This window comes from Gadus chalcogrammus, chromosome 12 (assembly GCF_026213295.1).
Source record: "Gadus chalcogrammus isolate NIFS_2021 chromosome 12, NIFS_Gcha_1.0, whole genome shotgun sequence".
NCBI classification, from domain to species: domain Eukaryota; kingdom Metazoa; phylum Chordata; class Actinopteri; order Gadiformes; family Gadidae; genus Gadus; species Gadus chalcogrammus.
The window spans coordinates 27,218,036-27,236,158 of record NC_079423.1 but is presented as its reverse complement, the minus strand read 5'-3'; the positions used below and the strand labels follow the sequence as shown (position 1 = coordinate 27,236,158).

Here is an 18,123-nt window from a genome sequence, read left to right as displayed (position 1 = left end):
TTTGGCTCGATTCCGCCCCTCACGATCTGATTGGCCTGTCCCTTTTTCGGTTTCCAGCAGCGAAAAACGACGACAGAAGGCTAGATCTCCCTGGCTGCAAATTAAATTTGCTGTCGCTAGGGGCGTCTAGATTTCTAGGCTATCGTTCACCACAAATGACTCTAAAAAGCAGTGGCAACATTAAAAAAAATGTAACCATTCAGCGAACAAAAGGCAGCAGGCTGATTATCATATAGGCGGCCAGCAATGACATTCAGATGCATCATCAAAACGCCCGCGGAAGTGTTGTGAGAAATACAGACTTTCTACTCCTCATTCACATTTAAGGTCATTTACATTTCCTACAGAGAAAATACTACCTCAGGGGTAGTATTATTCAGAAGATTTTCAGGGTACAATTGTCAGGATACGTTGTTCACACATACGGCCCATCAGGAGAACATCAGGGGCTGTATTCACAAAGCATTTTATCTTACCGCTAGGAGTGCTCCTAACTCGCGCTAAAACATTTTACGTAGGAGTTTTTTCTTAAAAGTTATTCACAAAGCCGCTGAGACCTACTCTTACTAAGGATAAAACACAAAGAGTGAACTAAGAGTGACGCGCCGTTGCTATGGATTACATCAATTCTCGTGCACGAGTTTAGAAGCGGTCAGTTCGGTGATTGGTTGTTCAGACGAGCCCACTGAATCACCGAAAAACAAGGAAATAGCCTAGGCTAGAAATGAATTCCTATTAAGTAGTTATAGTGCAGTTAGCAGAATACACGCATGATGACAATTTTGTGCAGACCACGATAATGACGTTGTAGCCTGCACGTTCAAGAGAGAGAGAAAGCAAACAATAAAAATACTATATAATAAAAATGGATAGTCACTGTCACCCAGCAAGTGACACCCAACTGGTACATCTCAAAAAGCTGCCTCAGACTGCTCACCATTAAAATGTGCGAATCATGGGTAGCTGAAGATCCAGGCCACTTTGCAACAACATCCAGTAGGCTATGTTAAAATTTGCATCAAAAACAACCTGCGTGTTGATGGAATGCACTTTCTTCCTATTGACGAACACGTCCTCGTCTTTTGATGGCGCAATTATTTTTATGTGTGTCCCGTCAATAGCACCGACCACACCGGGCATACCTGCAATTGCCATGAAGTTGGCTATGATCCTGTGTAATTGTTGAATGTCCAAAGGAAAGTTTATGGCACGGCTGACTGATGGTTGCGATAATTTTAAATCGTCGGCATTGCAAAGTTGCATTTCCCCTGTTGCTAAATAACGTAGTGTGGCCAAACATTTTATTTCGGAATTTATCGGATTATTTCTGTTAGTCGGGGATGTTATTGCATCGCGCATTAACTCCACAACAAGTTGAATAATCTAACATTTCGTCTCGCAGGCATTTTACGATTCTTTGTGAATAGGTCTTACTGAGTTAGGAGTCCTCTTAAGGACTTTTAAGCTCTCCTAGACTTAGGTGCTACTTTTAGGCCTAAAATACTTTGTGAATTGCTCTTAGTGAAAAAAGTTAGGAGTCCTAAATTTAAGAGTGACACGCCCATTACTTTTAGGAGTTACTCCTAAATTCGCCAGTTAGGACCTACTTTTAGCCCTAAGATCCTTTGTGAATACGGCCCCAGGACTTACACGTGTGTCTGAAAGCTGTGTGTGAGCATTTGATTACATTATACAATTAGTCAATTTATGGTAACAAGGGTAATTGTTTAATGGAAAGTGTAGTATACTATGCATGCAAATCAATTATTAAATTGCTTTTACTGTTATTCAGGGATGAAAAGTGTTTTGACATTTTAAAATGCAAGGCAACTACTATTGGTTAGTTGAAAATAATAATCATCATTGAGATTAAACATCTCTTCCAGTGTCCTGGCCAAGACAGGCAGCAGTAGCCTACAGTCACACATAGTACACAAAAAATAAGAAAAATAAAACAACTAAAACTGCAGGTGGGAGGAGGGGATATCAATATCGCAAGACATTTGGGGAGGCGAGTAATTTTATATTAGAGTGTAGTCTTGTGTTGGACTCTATCGACATTATTCACCATACTGTGTTATTGACGTGTTTTCGTTCTGTGTTATAGGGACACTGTCTCTTTAAAATTCTGTGATTTATGTGTTGATATGCCGGTCAGTTCAATGTTGGAATTTAAGTTTTTTATATGACGATGACGGAGCCGTTATGTTTAAAAACATAATGTCTTACCTGGGCAAGTGTCGCTGCGGTGTTCGCGCGTGTGTGTGCGTTTACATGTATGTTTGCGCAGGCTGTGAGTGTGTGTGAGCTGCAGGCTGCTTGGCACATGCGCACATGAGTAACTTGAGTAACTGGTGCGACAGGCCTGCTATTATAGTAGTAAGGTAACATAAACCACGGAAAGAACCTGCTCTGGCAATGTTTATTCAAATCTTAACAGAACGTCTGGAAAATTCGTTTAGGAGTCTGGAAAGCCCGTTGGCTCTTGTCCCGGTGACTTCATGTGGCCAGTGTATCAAAGGCTATTGTTTGAGTGGATAAGATCTTCATGAAGTGCACATAAACAACTCCCATTTCGTCTTTCCTTTGTTCCCGGCAATCGGAGGTGTTGGCTGCTGTTGGTGCAGGAATTGAAGGTACAGGAAACTCTAGTCAGTTACACAGTGACTAGTCCCTGCAGATTTAACTTTTTTAATCCATATGGCCACATCTGATTATCAATATAAAGCTATAATAATAATGAAATGTATGAAATTTGGACAAAATGTTGAACAATAAATTGTCTTCACATTTGACCCCCTTATTTGACCCCCACAGAGGGTGTAAAACTGATGCCAAAGTTACAAATGACGTGCTTAATAATTTTAGCATGGTACAGATGCTTTATATAAATACTCTCATTACACATACTTAACTTAAAAACGCATTGCTCCTCGATTGCAGAAGGGGTATGATTTGTCATATTTATTTATTTATAAATAAATAAAATACTATATATATGTAGGTTGCCTTAGATGTGACCATGAGATTTTTCTTTTTTTTGTTATACGGTATTTCTCAGTCATGCTTATCAGTAAATGTATTTTATTTGGAATGAACGTAAAATATCTATAATCTTTTCTGTGGAAACAAAACTTTCAAACAGAGGTGGGGATCTGGCAATGCCACTTATTTCAGTGCAAATGGAAAGGATATCCCGAGCAGGAAACAAGCTACTGGTCTACTGGGGAAGGAAGGAAGATGTATTTTTTTTAAATGTGGTTCCAAAGGTGTCCCTTCGAAGGTAAGGGTAAAAGTGGGCAGCGTTCCATTTTTCTTTGACTTTCGTTATGCTAACATTGTTCAACGTATCAAATGCTTCATAACAAAAACACTACATGAACAAGGCTTTTGATTTTAAAGAACCACAATGGGAGGTAATGATAAGTATTAACTGCACTTATTATTAGTATTTTAAAATACTTAGTATTTTATTCTAGAATTATCTCCATTAACTCCACTTCAAACTTGAAATGCGACATCACTAAAGGAGATGTAATGTTGGTTTTATTTTTACGTGATATCTGTTTAATCAGTGCTTTATTTATTTTTCCTGATGAGAAAATGGTGAGGGAGCTATAATTACATTTGAGGTAGCCAAGCACTAAGACCGAAGTAATCACTCACAAAATCTCCCTATTCGGCAGCACATCTGATTAAACCTAATCCGTTTCAATTCAGGGATTCCACACAATATTTATGAAAGGTAGTCCAAAGTCAAGCTTTCAAATTGCTTTGAATATTGCAGTATAGTATGGTTTTCAATTGAACTGATCCCATCGTTTGAAACATTCACAAAGAGTCTCAAATCAAATCAGTAAGAGCATTTTCAGAGAACTTCGTCATTTACTTTATGAATGGTCTTTTTTTTTAATCAAATGGTAACTTTCCCTCAAAGTAACAGGAAATGTTTTTTTTATACTATCTCACTCAATCCTTCCTGTGTGGATTTTCTGCTTGGCTTATAGCCTGATTATTTGACAGTTGTGGGCAAGTTGCCTAAACGTTACACAATGGAATAAGATCAGTCTATATCTTTCCTGAGAAATTAAACAATACTTATGTAGATGTACAACCATATGTCATGTAAAGGAAATTCATACAACAAAAGGCCAAGAGTTTTATTTGATCAATTTACAGTGTAGACCACAGGCCAGAAAGGGGCAATAGCGGATACTAACATTTCTGAACATCTGTGATCAAGTAGGCTATACCAAGAAGAATATCACACGATTTATTTGTCCGTCTATTTCTTGTCATCAGACCAGGAGAACTCATAGTCACTGTAGACACTCTTCAGCATCTCTACGGACACAGAATGATCGGCTTTTCCAAAAGCCTAAAGAGGGGTAAAAATAAATAAAAAGATTGCAATTATGAACTGAAACCACGCCCACTTTAACTGTGAGCCTGTGTACACACGCAATTATTTAATCATTGAATCGGTTGTGTTTCCCTCTTACTCCAGCCATGACTTACAGTTGATTCTCCAAACACTCTGAGTTTTCTGTCTGTGCTGTTGTGCTCTATCTTCCCTCCACCGAGACATTGACACATCAATCCCAAGGACTCCATCGCTGGACTGACCTTCTCAAATATGTGATCTGAAATCAACACCGAGGTAACGTTAGAAAGGTATACACAGGCCAACAAGACACTGGCGTGTACAAAATCGAAGTGCCTACATTGTCTATACAGTTTAGACATAAAATGTGGTAAAAGTTAAGACGTTCAGTGAGCATAAATCTGTCGTTTGGCCGAGTTTCTGCGAGCAACGTAGCATGCCCGCAATAGTGAACTTCAACTTACTGTGATATTCAGCACTTTTTGTGCCTCTAATTATATTTTTATTTACGTCTCCATCTTTTACATTTACTCTTACTAATATATATTTAAAAGTTCCTTCTGGATCTATCTCTACATTGGGTATTTTTGCCAAAGCTTCAGCCATTGCCAGTGCGACTGCTTTCTGCTGCGATTGGCAAGTGCGGCTCCTCTGACTCGACGGATACCGATGAGGGCCGCCGTAAATGGACCTGCGGGGCTTCTTAAAGAGACAGACAGTGGACAAGTGCCATCGGTTTCCAATGGGGAAATGAACGATATGCTTGTATTGATAGTCCATTGTTTATAATCGGCCAAGCATGCTTATGGTGTAATGGCGAAAGATCTTGAGACTCTTGAGACTAATTTGGCAGCTGTCTCAAAAATAATCATTCATGAGCAAAGTAGAACCGCCATTTAAAAACGTATTCATATGTAGCCTACTTTTAATCATTCTTAAAACACAGGGACATTATCAGAAATGGGGACTGTGCCCGGAAAAAGGTCTGCTCAGCCTTTTGGTATAAAGTTTATAATATAGTTGATTGCTCATTTAAGCGTTACTTTAGGTTTGGATATTGTTCGTTTATCATTGCACACTCACTTGGCAATATTATAGGCATAATTCACCCATCATTTAGAAAGGTTCCGTCTCCGGGTTTGTCCAAGTCAGACAGGAAGGATATGAGGGAGACAAGGGCAGGCGCCTCAATATCTGTCTCTTGACTTTTTCACTATCACTTTACCGGTCACACTTTCCCGCTTCCCTGAACTCCTAATAAAATGCCGGACTTTGTTTGATGCTATTGTAGGACTAAGCAAATACCAACATTTATTTATTCTTGTACTGAGAACATGCAGAACACCAGCAGATATAATTTTAGTTTTCCTTGTTTGTAGAATGCAAGAGGTCCATAGCCTATATTTCTCCAAATGTCTGCACTAAATTGACACATGTGTTATTTATTAGAGAGGCTAAACTGACACACCAACATTTATGACCTTATTTTCCCAAGTTGAAGAACAAACTGGAGACATGAACAGGACTTATTAATTCTCCCTTTATCTTTAGTTAACTTTCTTGTTTACATTCTATTTTCATTGCCTTGTCATCTGGTTATAAGCAAGCACAATTTAACTACATAATAATTCCTATCACAGTTGAAATTGATCTTGACCCTGATCACAACAGAAACACAGGGTTTTTCACCTGTTTCCAACGTTATCCCTCAATCGAATAAAAACGGGTGACCGAACAATACTTTCAAGAGATTAATAAAAGATGTGATTGTGTAGCTACTGAAAGTGATGTAATCCTTGTATGTCTATATAGAATGAAACGTTATGCCTCAGACTGCTGCTATATTTAAAACATCATCTCACTTTCTCTTTTGCTTTTTTGAGCCAATGGAAGGAGTTGAAAGTTTGCCACAGACACAACATGTCAGGGACCATCTAATGTGTCCGTTTGTTTTGGGAAGAGAGCTGAACACACGGGGACGGTTATGATCAACATCCTAGAGAAACACAGAGGCTTAATTCTATGTATCTTAAGGTCTGAGCTGTGCAGTGTATCATCATCTCTTACCTGTATCAAACATTCTCGGATCCTTTGCAATACACTGCTCTAAAGTATCTCTTCAAACATGTCTGCTGTCAGTGAACCATCTATTTTATAATTACTATTATAGTTATCATAAAGTAGTAGTACTGATTGGAGTAGTCTTGTAGTATTAATGCTGGTAATAATAAACAATAATAGTTATCATATTCCTAATGATATATTTAGGGTCTGTACTTTAAGCCTTATGAGAAGAAGGGGGGGGGGGCGGCTGAAAAAGAAAGTTAGGGAAGGGGGATTTCCAGTGAAGTATGGTCCAGCATCCTGGTAGATTCCCGGAACAGCTGACCGGGATCGGTGTATATAAAGAGTCACAAGAGTTGAGCAGGCACAATCATCTTCTCTGAGAGTCTAAGGCGTCAAACAACCTGTTGTTATATTTAATTCCTACAAGCCAACAGCAAGTTATCTTTCACAAATTTGAAAATGGTGAGTGCGAAACTGGTTAAACTTTTCCTAACAAAACAAATGGTTATGGGGGATTTTGTTGTTTATCGATATTCTCCTTTCTTTGTACTTGTAACGTGACCACATTTCTATTTTATCTGCAGAAGTCTTCCTTTGCCTCAAACCAAGCTGGTGGATCTAAACTCATAACCTCATGGAGCATCTATCTTCATCTAAGTAAGCAGAATATTGCCTGGAGCATGCCGATACTTTACTGTATGATGTGTTTATTGTCATGAATCTAACCAGGACCGTTCCTCTGTCTTCCTCCCAGTGTTGTGCATGTCGATGGGGGGGGTGTCCGGCTGGTCCTACTTCCCATCCAACACCACCATGGACTGGGAATCGGCCAGAGACTGGTGCCGGGAGCACTACACGGACATGGTGGCCATCCAGAACCAGGGGGAGATTGCACACCTCAACAGCATGCTGCCCAAGATACCAGGGTACTACTGGATAGGGATCCGCAAGGTGGACAACGTGTGGACCTGGGTCGGCACAAACAAGAGCCTCACAGACGAAGCCACCAACTGGGCGAAGGGGGAACCCAACAACGCCAAGAACAGCCAGTCGGGGGCCACGAGCGAGGACTGTGTGGAGATGTACATCAAGCGGGATGCAGAGGCGGGAATGTGGAACGACGAGCGGTGTGACAAGTCGAAGACGGCCCTGTGCTATGCAGGTGAGCCACGCTCGTTCAACCTATGACCTTTAGTTTGTTTCAAAGGAGGAGACCTTATTTGCAATGGCGGCGTTGGCTTTGTTAAATTCATCCATTCACTCTTTTGTGCTGTTGATCAAAGTTTGCTGGAGGATTCTGTGCCCGTTCAACGTTTGAACATGTTGCCCCTTGCTCTTCCACCACCAGCTGCCTGTAAGAATGACTCCTGCCTCCACGGGGAGTGTGTGGAGACCGTCAACAACCACACGTGCCAGTGCTTCGAGGGCTTCTACGGAGACACGTGTGAGCAAGGTAAGACGACGACACCTTCGGCGGGCATTTTTTAACCACCGTCCACTCAGGCTCACACTCAGAGAACGTCGAGTCTAATCACGTCTGGTTTTATTTTAGTCGTGCGGTGCGATCCGGAGAAGGTGGTGACCCCAGCCAAAGCAACGGTCAGCTGGTCTCACGCGCACGGCAGCCATGCATACGGCTCCCTGGCCACCTACTCCTGCCAGGAAGGATACGAGCTCAGCCATCCTGATCCGATGAGATGCACCGCAGCCGGCTCCTGGTCGGAATCCCCCACATGTGAACGTGAGTCGGGCGGGAATACAGGGAATTCCACACTCATCGCGAAAAACAACATACATTTCCCCATCCAATCGTTGGTTGTTAACGCCCTTGCGTGTTGTCTCACAGTGGTTCGGTGTGAAGAGCTGTCCCAACCGACACACGGCGCCGTGGAATGTGAAAACCCACTCGGAAATTCCTCTTACCGGTCTTCCTGTGTGTTTTCCTGTGAGGAGGGTTACACCACGCTCCCTTCCCAGTCCGACAGCCTGCTCTGCCGAGCCACCGGTCGTTGGAACGACTCGGTGCCAGTGTGTGCAGGTACGGACCCATTTCCTTTTCACTTCTGTTAACAACACTGTTTGTATTGTAAACAGCTTCACAATATTGTTTGTTACTGTCTCTGTTCACTGGAATTGGAATACAACGGCCAGAAAGGCCAGATTCGGAGGAAGCATACTGATATGATCACCCTTTCATGATCCGCAGCTGTCCAGTGCCCTGCTCTCTCGGGGACGGACAACATGGCCGTCCTGTGTGAAGGGGACGGGTTCAGCTTTGGCAGCAGCTGCAGCTTCACGTGCGCACGGGGCTACCGCATGCGGGGCGCGCACACCACCAGGTGCACGGCGGCGGCGGCGTGGAGCGAAGCGGTGCCCAGTTGTGAACGTGAGCACATACCTATCAGGCGTTATCTTATCAACCATCGTGCAGTTTGACTGTATTCATTTAGAAACGGTGCGTATCTTTGATGTAACCTTCCCGTTTTTTGCGTTGCAACAGGCATCGTCTGTGCGGTACCAGAATCTGATTCGCAGCACACGCTCACCCAGTGCAGCGACCCACCGAACCAACTGCTGCCGGGCTCCACCTGCAGCTTCAGCTGTGACGTAGGCTCTGAGCTCCAGCTAGAGCTCCAGCCTGTGATTAAGTGCACTGAGGATGGGGAGTGGAACGCAAGCGCACCCACCTGCAAAGGTGAGCAAAACAACCGGAAAAGTGCATACATATCTATCATGTATTATTTTTTTAACCACTTTAACTGTGCAAAGAGCAGCCGGATCTTAATTATCCCTTGTAAACTCCTTGTTTGTTTCTTGGTTTTTTAGTGGTTACCTGTGATCCGGTCGAGGTACACACTGCTGGACAGCACTACATCGCCCGGTGCTCCTCGCATGGCAGTTTCCCGTACGGCACAACGTGCGAGTTCTCGTGTGAAGAAGGATTCCGGCTTAGCGACCTATCCCAGAACACCATGGAATGCACAAACCAAGGGACCTGGTCACAACCACCTCCTCTCTGTGAACGTAAGTGAGGCGGAACTGTAGAGACAAACTATGCAAAAAAATATTTTTATAGGAAGATGTGGAAGGGCTTTATAATGACATTCTGCCGTCGTTGCTACTTTCAGCGCTGCAATGCTCTCCACCCGTGGCTCCAGAGTGGGGTCAGGTCAACTGTCGGCGGTCCCTCTCTTCTGCCCCGCCCTCCTCCTACCCGCAAGGCGCCGTCTGCAGCTTCACTTGTAATGCCGGCTATGACCAAGGGGGGGCGCTCACCACCAAGTGCACACAGTCAGGCCAGTGGAGCTCCCCACCGCCTACCTGCACAGGTACTGATGTCGATGAATGGACATAGATTTTTTTATTGTTTTGGTCCGATTTATTTGAAAAAAAATTCTAAACAAGCTTTTGTTCTCACAAATTAAAAAAAACTCTTTCTGTCTCACGCTACAGTGATCACATGCCCCGTGCTAGATGCTCCAGTCAACGGCACTCTGAACTGCACACACCCGGACTGGACACACGCCTCTGAGTGTTCCTTCGCCTGTAACCAGGGCTACACCTTACACGGACACCAGTTCGTCACCTGTGGTCTCCATGGCAACTGGACTGCGGAGACACCCGTCTGCCAAGGTATGGGGCATTGACGAAAAAAATACCCTGTCATTTTTTGGGATTGGTGGAAAAAGGTTAAAAGGGGAATTTGGGTAAAAGTCAATAAAGTACAATTGTCTTCTCAACAGCTGAGCCCCTGCTGAGTCCTACTGCGATGGGGTTAGCCGCGGGGGGCGGCGCGTCGGTGGTCGGTCTCTCTCTGGCGGTCACCCTACTGAAACGACTCAGGAAACTGAAGGGCAGGAAGTTCTCTCTGGCCAGGTAGTTCACTTTAACAACGGCGGTACGTTGAAATGAGATAAACAAAAGGTTATTTTATTGGATTGATTTTTTCAACTTTGTACTTTTTCCTCGCAGCAATTCAGATGTAGAAGACCCCCCGCAGCATTACAAAAACAGCATTGAGAGCCTCATCTAGACTTCGGTGGTCCATGGAGTCCTATGGAGACATCAACATCCAATAGAAAATGGCTTATCAGTCCGCAACGGAGACAGACTGTTCATCCCCAAAGACTCCCTTTTCTTCATCAAGCTTATTCAATATTTATTTACATTTGGTTAACCTATTGATAATTCCTATTTTGTGTTAAGCATGAATGAATGATTTTTCAGCGTCATTTTGACTCTGAAAAACCGGGGTGTCAGTGTCGGTATGTGCGGTTGTTGTGTTTGATGAGACATGTTTTCTGCAGTGTTATCCACGCATATCTTTCTCCCAAAGGGAGATGTATTTTGAACATATTGTTCTGCAATTGTCCAGCATGGCCTGACATTATGTATAGTTTTTGTGTATTCTACCATGAGATATGAGATATTTTCTTTATTTCCATGTCTGACTGTGAAAATAATTTAAAGTATGTTCTGTATATTTAAAACTTTTGTATAGCTGACTATTGCTTTTCTAATAATAATAATTATCAGTTTGTCTAAAAACGTTTCTATTGTATTTTGTTGTGGTCAAATTAAGTGAAACTACAAAATCAAATAAACTATTTTAAATAATCTGCAATCTATTTTCTTCTGAATACCCGTTCATTTCTCATAATTTGAATTTGTGAAATCATGAATGGTAAAACAAACGCTGCTTTCTTTTTTTAATGTACTAAAAATGACCTCACACACAGTAGCACCAGACCCACATCCAGAGTGGCTGGTCCATTCAGCCAACAACAACATTTCTATGGGCCTGGCAGGACATAGATATGGGTTGATGAGTCAACTTTTCTGTAGGAAATGCGTAAATTCAGGGTTATTTTCATCCTAGTCTCACCAATCAGACTTTAGAATAATATCAACAGTCCGATGGCAAACTAGCTCACATCTAGTGGAACGTTGCCTTTCACTTTTTCTCGCTTCATATTTGTTTCGACCAATCATATAACTTGAGGCAGGGAAGCGTGTATTGACCATAAACAGCGAACACTAGTAAGAAACTGTGAATAATAGTCTGTAAAATCTTACAGCAGCCTTTTTATTTGGCCACTGTAGAAATACAGGTATTGAGGCTTCATCCACTCGGGCAAATTAGTTTTCTTTGGTATATTATCTCTGTAAAGTAGCAGGCAGGTTTTGGCTCTGTGCTGTCTCCACCCATAGGTTCTGCTGTAACACCGTAAGACTGCCGGGTCTGAGATTATTTACTGATCCATGCCCTTTGTAAATCTGTCACCCTGTTTCCAGAGGTCTAGGCACATTGAATGTTGTTACATAGCATCTAAAAACTGCAGCATCAGCAGTAGTGAATATTACACCATATTACATTTTTTTTACATTGCCATTGTTTGTATCACCAGTCTCTTAACGCTGAACCACAGTTAAGAATAACGCTGGTGTCTTCAGTTTTTCTCCCATGCACAAGGGACCTTTGGGTCATTAGTTATGGTTGGACATACCAGCCGATACACTCTACAGTAAATAATTTGTTAATGTAATCGATACCTCTGCCAATTAAGGAATCAATAAAGCTTTAATTTTCAAGTTGGATTGGGTGATATGTAAAGTCTAAATAACTACATTGAAAAATGGGTTGAAGTCCACTATCATGCAATTACACAGATACATGGCATCAGGGCCGGAGTCGGACTCATTTTCAGCCCTGGAGTTTCATGCCTCAGACCGGCCCCTTTAGATCACAACCTATAATATTAAAATAATGTAATTATAACTTTACATGTTAAGCATGCAATTTCTGTTCTCTGTTCTCTAAAGCCTTGTAATTCCGTGTATTTTTTCTAAAATAATTCCAATTCATTGGAAGTAATGGTTGCTTCACAATGGGGCTTTATTTCAACATGAGTTTACATCTCCACCATTATTCTTTGCAACACAACATCCTTTTCAACAAATTATAAAAAGAATAAATAAAATATTACATATTAAATTTGAAAAAATAATAAGGGTTGCACTCTGTAATAACATAATCAGAACTTAGATTTCACAAATACAGCATCAGCTCACACCTTGGCTTTCACCTGTTCGACCTGATGCCCTCTGGCAGGCGCTATAGGTCCATCAGAACCAGGTCTTCACGGTTCAGAGACAGCTTCTTCCCAAAAGCTGTATCCACCCTGAACACACACATGCACTGACCCCCGACTGACTGACCTCCCACTGCTGTATTGTACTTTACTTTATTTTACTTTATTATTTATTTTACATTATTTACATTTCTATTTGGCATACTGTTGTTCTTGTTCTATTTATATATTTATTTATTTTCTCGAATGCACCAATTGGGAAAGCTTACTAAAAATTTCGTTGTACTTGACTCGTGCAATGACAATAAAATGGTTTCTATTCTATTCTATTTCTATTCTATTCTATTCGATTCATGTCCTTTTCTGCAATATCAAATTGCAGAAAAGGACATGCTAACCATAACCCTAACCCTAAAGTTATAATTACATTATTTTAATATGATAGGTTGTGATCTAAAGGGAGCCGGTCTGAGGCGTGAAACTCCAGGGCTGAAAATGAGTCCCACTCCGGCCCTGATTACGTGTATATATAAATACAGACTTTGAATGCTTACTTGCAAAATCAGATTTACCTGAAATATTATGGGTCCGTTGTCTGGAATTTTCTCTATTTATACCAAGTCAATGAGTGATGTAGTTGACCGCTCAGCAGGGTCACTCAGCAAGCCCTTTCAATCGTTTTTAGAGAAACATGTCACACATCCAGCTATTCTTCGGCAATGTTGTTCTGAATGTTTCCGGGGATTTGTATAAATAAAAATGCCTGACCCCCATACACCACATATGGAAGTGCAGTGCAACATACAAGCATTCAGAATAAGGTAAGATATAATTCAACATCTTTTTTATAAATATTTAAGTTTTAAGATTTAAAAAGGAAGTATGCGTATGTTGGTTTATCCTTTTTTATTGCACATGTATATGATCCCTTATATCGGTTTCTAACCAAGCTCTAAGAATTTCAATGTTAATTCTCCACATTTTTTTCGGCTTATGACTTGTTGCACAGAGAGCAGAGTTCCATCTGCACCAGTTGGAAGATCCTTGCGGTTGTGAAGCACTATGAAGTGCACATTGATCCTCTTCATGTGTCAGTACAAACCCTTTACAAGTACAGCTTATGAATCAATTTAGAACATTTTCCAAACATCTAAAGAATAATAAAAATAAAAATATCTTCTTTTTTAAATGATGCATTACAGTAAATGTTGGATTTTCCTGTAATGCCTTTCCATGCAATCAACAGGCTACCTGACTGGCCGGGCCCATGGCTGGCGGTATTACCCCTCCACAGAGCTCAAAAACTGGACCCAAGCCAGGGAGTGGTGTCGGGAAGAATACACTGACATGGTGGTCATCCAAAGCCAGGAGGAGAACGACCATCTGGTCTCTCTGCTGCCCACCCGAACCGGGTATCCGTATTACTGGATAGGAATCACAAAGAGCGAGAAGAGCGACCCGTGGACCTGGGTAGGGAACAACAGCACCTGGGTCGGTAATCAGTCCTGGGCCACCAACGAGCCCAACAACAACCACGTCACTGAGTTCTGCGTGGAGATATACGTTAACAACAACAAGGACAAAAGAGGAAAGTGGAACGACGAGAAGTGCAGTGAGAAAAAGTACCCCGTTTGTTACCAAGGTGAGATGTGTGCATCATCACATGATGAACCAACCGGTTTCGTCAGTGTTAAATGAGAAAAAGTTTGCCGTTGCATGAATTCAGAGGAAACCTTCCATTTAGTATGAATTCATCTTCTATCCCGCCCATTCCTGTGCAGCCCAGTGCAATACGACATCCTGCGACAGAGGGAGATGTCGTGAAACCATCGATAACACCATCTGCCTTTGTGAGCCAGGCTTCGGAGGGGACAGGTGCCAGACAGGTAATCATAGAGCTAATAATAATAGTACTTTAATAATTTATGACTTTGTTAGCATCTCTTGTATTTTGATGGCTGCTTCTCATGACATGCCGGTGACAAGGATTTGATCGATGCGGCATGGAAATTAGGAAATGGGGCATGAAAACGTAATGATCAGGAAAAGAAAATCACTTACAAAAACACACAGTTGTACTTACACATCAAAACACCCTAGTCACATGGTAAGGTATTGTCACAGAAGTGATTGTCTCGCAATACATTCTATCCTGCCTGTATTTCCTGGCAGATGTAAAGTGCTAGGAAACATTTAGGGTCAGGTGTGAGTCTTAATGGTCGTGCGATGGCAAAGATCTAGATAAATCACTCCATGGCGTGCATGTGTTAGCATGCTTTCAATGCATTTCAATTGTCCTCATGCTGACCTTGGGCGCCAACCCATCTGCTTCCTGGATTTCCTGGGGTCAGACTGATGCCAACCTTCCAATCTCTCTCGAACATCAACATCAACAGCGGGTTAGGGAGATAGTGCTTTCACGCGATTAACCGGTCATGCAACCACGGGAAACCCTTGATCTCTTAAACTTGAATCCCCTGATCCTCACAAAGGCCAAATCTGAGTTTATACCTCTTTATCACATCGACATTTTTTGGAAGCTGAACCCCCTCACCATTAGACCCTCCTACCCCTTCAGTCCCCATTTCTTACAGTCTGAATCATATTTGAAATATCAAAGTTAAAGTTAAAGTCAAAGTCAGCTTTATGTAAATTCCAAAATATGTGCCAGACAAACTGGCACACACAAATAGCTTTGTTCTCCGACCCACGGTTCAATAAGTATCCTCTCCTTTGATGAATCCTCAGCTGATAATATAGGCCTACATTTCATGCCCTTTCCGTTATACTTTCCGTCCCTCCACCCGACCAGCGGTCACTTGCGATGCCCTCTCGGTTCCCCAGCACGGCCGTCTCCAGTGTCACGGATCCTACGGACCTTCACGCTTCAATTCGTCCTGCCGGTTCCACTGTGACCTCGGGTACCGCGTGGAGGGCCCGGAATGGCTGCAGTGTCAGGCGTCCGGACGCTGGGACCACCCGGCCCCCCGGTGCCAAGGTAAGGGGTTACCGGTCAGGAGACATAACATTTTCAAAGTGGAACTAACTGCAAGAGAACAATTGGGGTAGAAACAAACGAAGAGTTGCATGTATGAGATGTCATTGTTTTGTAATTTATAGAATTGAGGGATCTCAATATTGAAAATATTATAGCAGAGGTCTACGGGTGTGCACCGTTTTTTGTTGTATCTTCTGTCTTGTAATTTTTTTTGTAAAAATTAAAAAAAAAATTTAAGTTGAGTTTGAACCTAAGCTTTTCTTCCCACTGATAGTGGAACAGTGCGCGGCTGTGAAACGGACGTCTGACAGACTGCTCAGGACCTGCCTCCATCCGATTGCCAATGACAGCTTCAACTCCACTTGTGCGTTCAGTTGTGAGGAGGGTTTCGAGCTCAGTGGACAGAGCGTGACGATATGCGACCATGCGGGTCGATGGACCGCCGAGGTCCCGACGTGTTCAGGTAAGGGGACCTTTTTTGTTCATTTTTATTGTTAGATGTGAAAATCGACATTCGTCATACGTCATAGTTCCACGTTGTAGATTAGTTGTAACTCGGTTGAAAAAATGTATCTGTTGTCTTTTGCTTTTCCAATATTAACAGAAGACAATTAGACCTATAAACTCTGTAGTGCAGATACCACAACTCTTCCGACAGACATAACCTCTCATGCAGTTACTTGCCTGACATGACCCCTCAATGCGCGATTGCCCGTGCACAACATCAGACGTGACCTGCACGCGAACAAATAGCTTTTGTCTCTGACCCACGGTTCAATAAGTATCCTCTCCTCTGATGAATCCTCAGCTGATAAAATACATTTCATGCCCTTTCCGTGCTTCTTTCCGTCCCTCCACCCGCCCAGCGGTCACGTGCGACGCCCTCTCGGTTCCCCAGCACGGCCGTCTCCAGTGTCACGGATCCTACGGACCTTCACGCTTCAATTCGTCCTGCCGGTTCCACTGTGACCTCGGGTACAGCGTGGAGGGCCCGGAATGGCTGCAGTGTCAGGCGTCCGGACGCTGGGACCACCCGGCCCCCCGGTGCCAAGGTAAGGGGTTACCGGTCAGGAGACGTCGTCCACTCAACCATAACTCTTTATATTATATATATGGCTATATATATGGCTTCAGATACTCAAAAGGCAATTTTAGGTTGCCTTTTGAATATCTGGCAGGGGACAACAGATGAAAACTAGCCTCTCAGGCTAACTCTGGCTCACTTACATTTTGAATGTTGATTAGTGTTCAATGTCCCTGAACTAAACCAATAAAAAAAAAAAAAATTACAACAGCTGGAAGAACGGAATATTTCATCCATTTTGTTGTTTACCTTAAAAGTATTTTAAGGTATATTGTGCTCTTATTTATTGTGCACTTCGATTTTATTGTTTGTTGAATACTTTGGTTGGTAGCTTTGTTTGCTATCTAACTGAACCTGACCAAATTCGACTTGAATGTGTCTGTTTGTGCCTCCTCCAGTGTTTGGCTGCCCCCCTCTCTCCCAATCCCTGTATGGGGGTCTGAACTGCTCTGACCAGATCCACGCCTTCGACTCTACCTGCCCTGTAGGCTGCCCCTTTGGATCCCTCAAGCTGAGGTCAGGCCAGCTCACCTGTAGCAATGATGGGACCTGGCGTGGGCCGACGCCCATTTGTATAAGTAAATGATGTTCCATTAGCATTAATGTCGTCATGAAAGCCGAATAGGTGACTGAAAAACCATAATTGTAATTTGTTGTGTTGTGAGTTTGTAATTGATTGGGATGTTGCATTTTAATCTACATTCTGTGAGTGTTTTGACTTTAAGCTATGATTTAGCTACCCAACTAGGTCCGTTTCTGAAATACATTTAATAAAGAGGTGGTTCTGATTCTCAATAGAAATGTATTCTGTTTTGCAGACTATAAACATGCTTTAATGGCTCTGGCTGGTTGCGGGGCCTTCATGATGAGTTGCATCTTTTTTTTGATTATGAAGCGCAGAAAAAGTAGGTATCATTGGGCTTCAGTATTTCCAAACTCCAAATTCCATGCAATGTTTTCGCAACAAATATTAAGTGAAATGTTGTTCTTCTTTTCACCAGATAAGAAACTTTCCCAGCAAAGGTCAGTGTTGAAATGTCAAGTGTTGCGGCCCCGCCCTTATACCCTTTCACCACCCTGAACATTGCTTGATATGTTGCCATCCCTCTGGGAAAGATTTCTTTACAGTTCATTGCCGTTGTATTAATTTAGCAATAGGATAACAATGAATAGAACGTTTGTAGTTCTTCACTGCCGCTGTAACATGTACCTGTATGTGTCTTCTTCACAGGGAATATGAAGAAGACATGGGTTCAGGCGATGAGCCTCATAGCTGAAGGAGGAAGACAATTATTCTTCAAACATAGCCTGGGGCAGCTTGTATCGCTGTGTTTATCCTTCACTCATATTGTTTAGGAAAATGAGATATAAAACTATGTAAATCTGAATGACTTTTCTGGAGATGTATTTCATTAAATAAATGCAGAAGTTTTCAGATGATTCATTGCAAAATATGTGTGTCTAAGTGTGTGAGCAATGTGGTGTGTGTGTGTGTGTG

General features: G+C 42.3%; 2 protein-coding genes across 3 annotated transcripts; both read left to right on the top strand.

Annotated features, from left to right (window-relative positions):
* Positions 1-6,804: 6,804 nt before the first annotated feature.
* LOC130393166 (E-selectin-like) lies at positions 6,805-11,081 on the top strand. 2 transcript variants are annotated; one of them, XM_056603775.1, is made up of 13 exons: positions 6,805-6,913; positions 7,036-7,108; positions 7,206-7,613; positions 7,800-7,904; positions 8,004-8,192; positions 8,298-8,489; positions 8,658-8,837; positions 8,952-9,146; positions 9,278-9,475; positions 9,580-9,780; positions 9,905-10,084; positions 10,195-10,349; positions 10,424-11,081. In XM_056603775.1, exons 1-12 carry the CDS (start codon positions 6,911-6,913, stop codon positions 10,329-10,331), a joined length of 2,061 nt encoding a protein of 686 aa, XP_056459750.1. In that variant the 5' UTR covers positions 6,805-6,910; the 3' UTR covers positions 10,332-10,349; positions 10,424-11,081. The 2 variants fall into 2 exon arrangements, with proteins under 2 accessions (XP_056459750.1, XP_056459751.1); XM_056603776.1 differs by having other exon boundaries at positions 10,195-10,327; positions 10,424-11,079.
* Positions 11,082-13,334: 2,253 nt separating this feature from the next.
* On the top strand, positions 13,335-18,037 carry LOC130393597 (E-selectin-like). The gene is made up of 11 exons (XM_056604286.1): positions 13,335-13,364; positions 13,553-13,633; positions 13,790-14,185; positions 14,325-14,429; positions 15,356-15,541; positions 15,816-16,004; positions 16,408-16,593; positions 17,024-17,203; positions 17,444-17,530; positions 17,627-17,648; positions 17,857-18,037. Exons 2-11 carry the CDS (start codon positions 13,606-13,608, stop codon positions 17,900-17,902), a joined length of 1,425 nt encoding a protein of 474 aa, XP_056460261.1. The 5' UTR covers positions 13,335-13,364; positions 13,553-13,605; the 3' UTR covers positions 17,903-18,037.
* Positions 18,038-18,123: the final 86 nt, after the last annotated feature.

What these genes read in the sequence shown, in the direction of transcription:
- LOC130393166 (XM_056603776.1), top strand. An exon ending in GGAGACACCCGTCTGCCAAG is followed by an intron (nt 10,085 to 10,194) that starts GTATGGGGCATT and finishes TCTTCTCAACAG; the next exon opens with CTGAGCCCCTGCTGAGTCCT. An exon ending in AGGAAGTTCTCTCTGGCCAG is followed by an intron (nt 10,328 to 10,423) that starts GTAGTTCACTTT and finishes TTTTCCTCGCAG; the next exon opens with CAATTCAGATGTAGAAGACC.
- LOC130393597 (XM_056604286.1), top strand. Translation starts at nt 13,606, where the DNA reads ATGAAGTGCACATTGATCCTCTTCATGT. An exon ending in CCCGGCCCCCCGGTGCCAAG is followed by an intron (nt 15,542 to 15,815) that starts GTAAGGGGTTAC and finishes TCCCACTGATAG; the next exon opens with TGGAACAGTGCGCGGCTGTG. An exon ending in CCCGGCCCCCCGGTGCCAAG is followed by an intron (nt 16,594 to 17,023) that starts GTAAGGGGTTAC and finishes TGCCTCCTCCAG; the next exon opens with TGTTTGGCTGCCCCCCTCTC.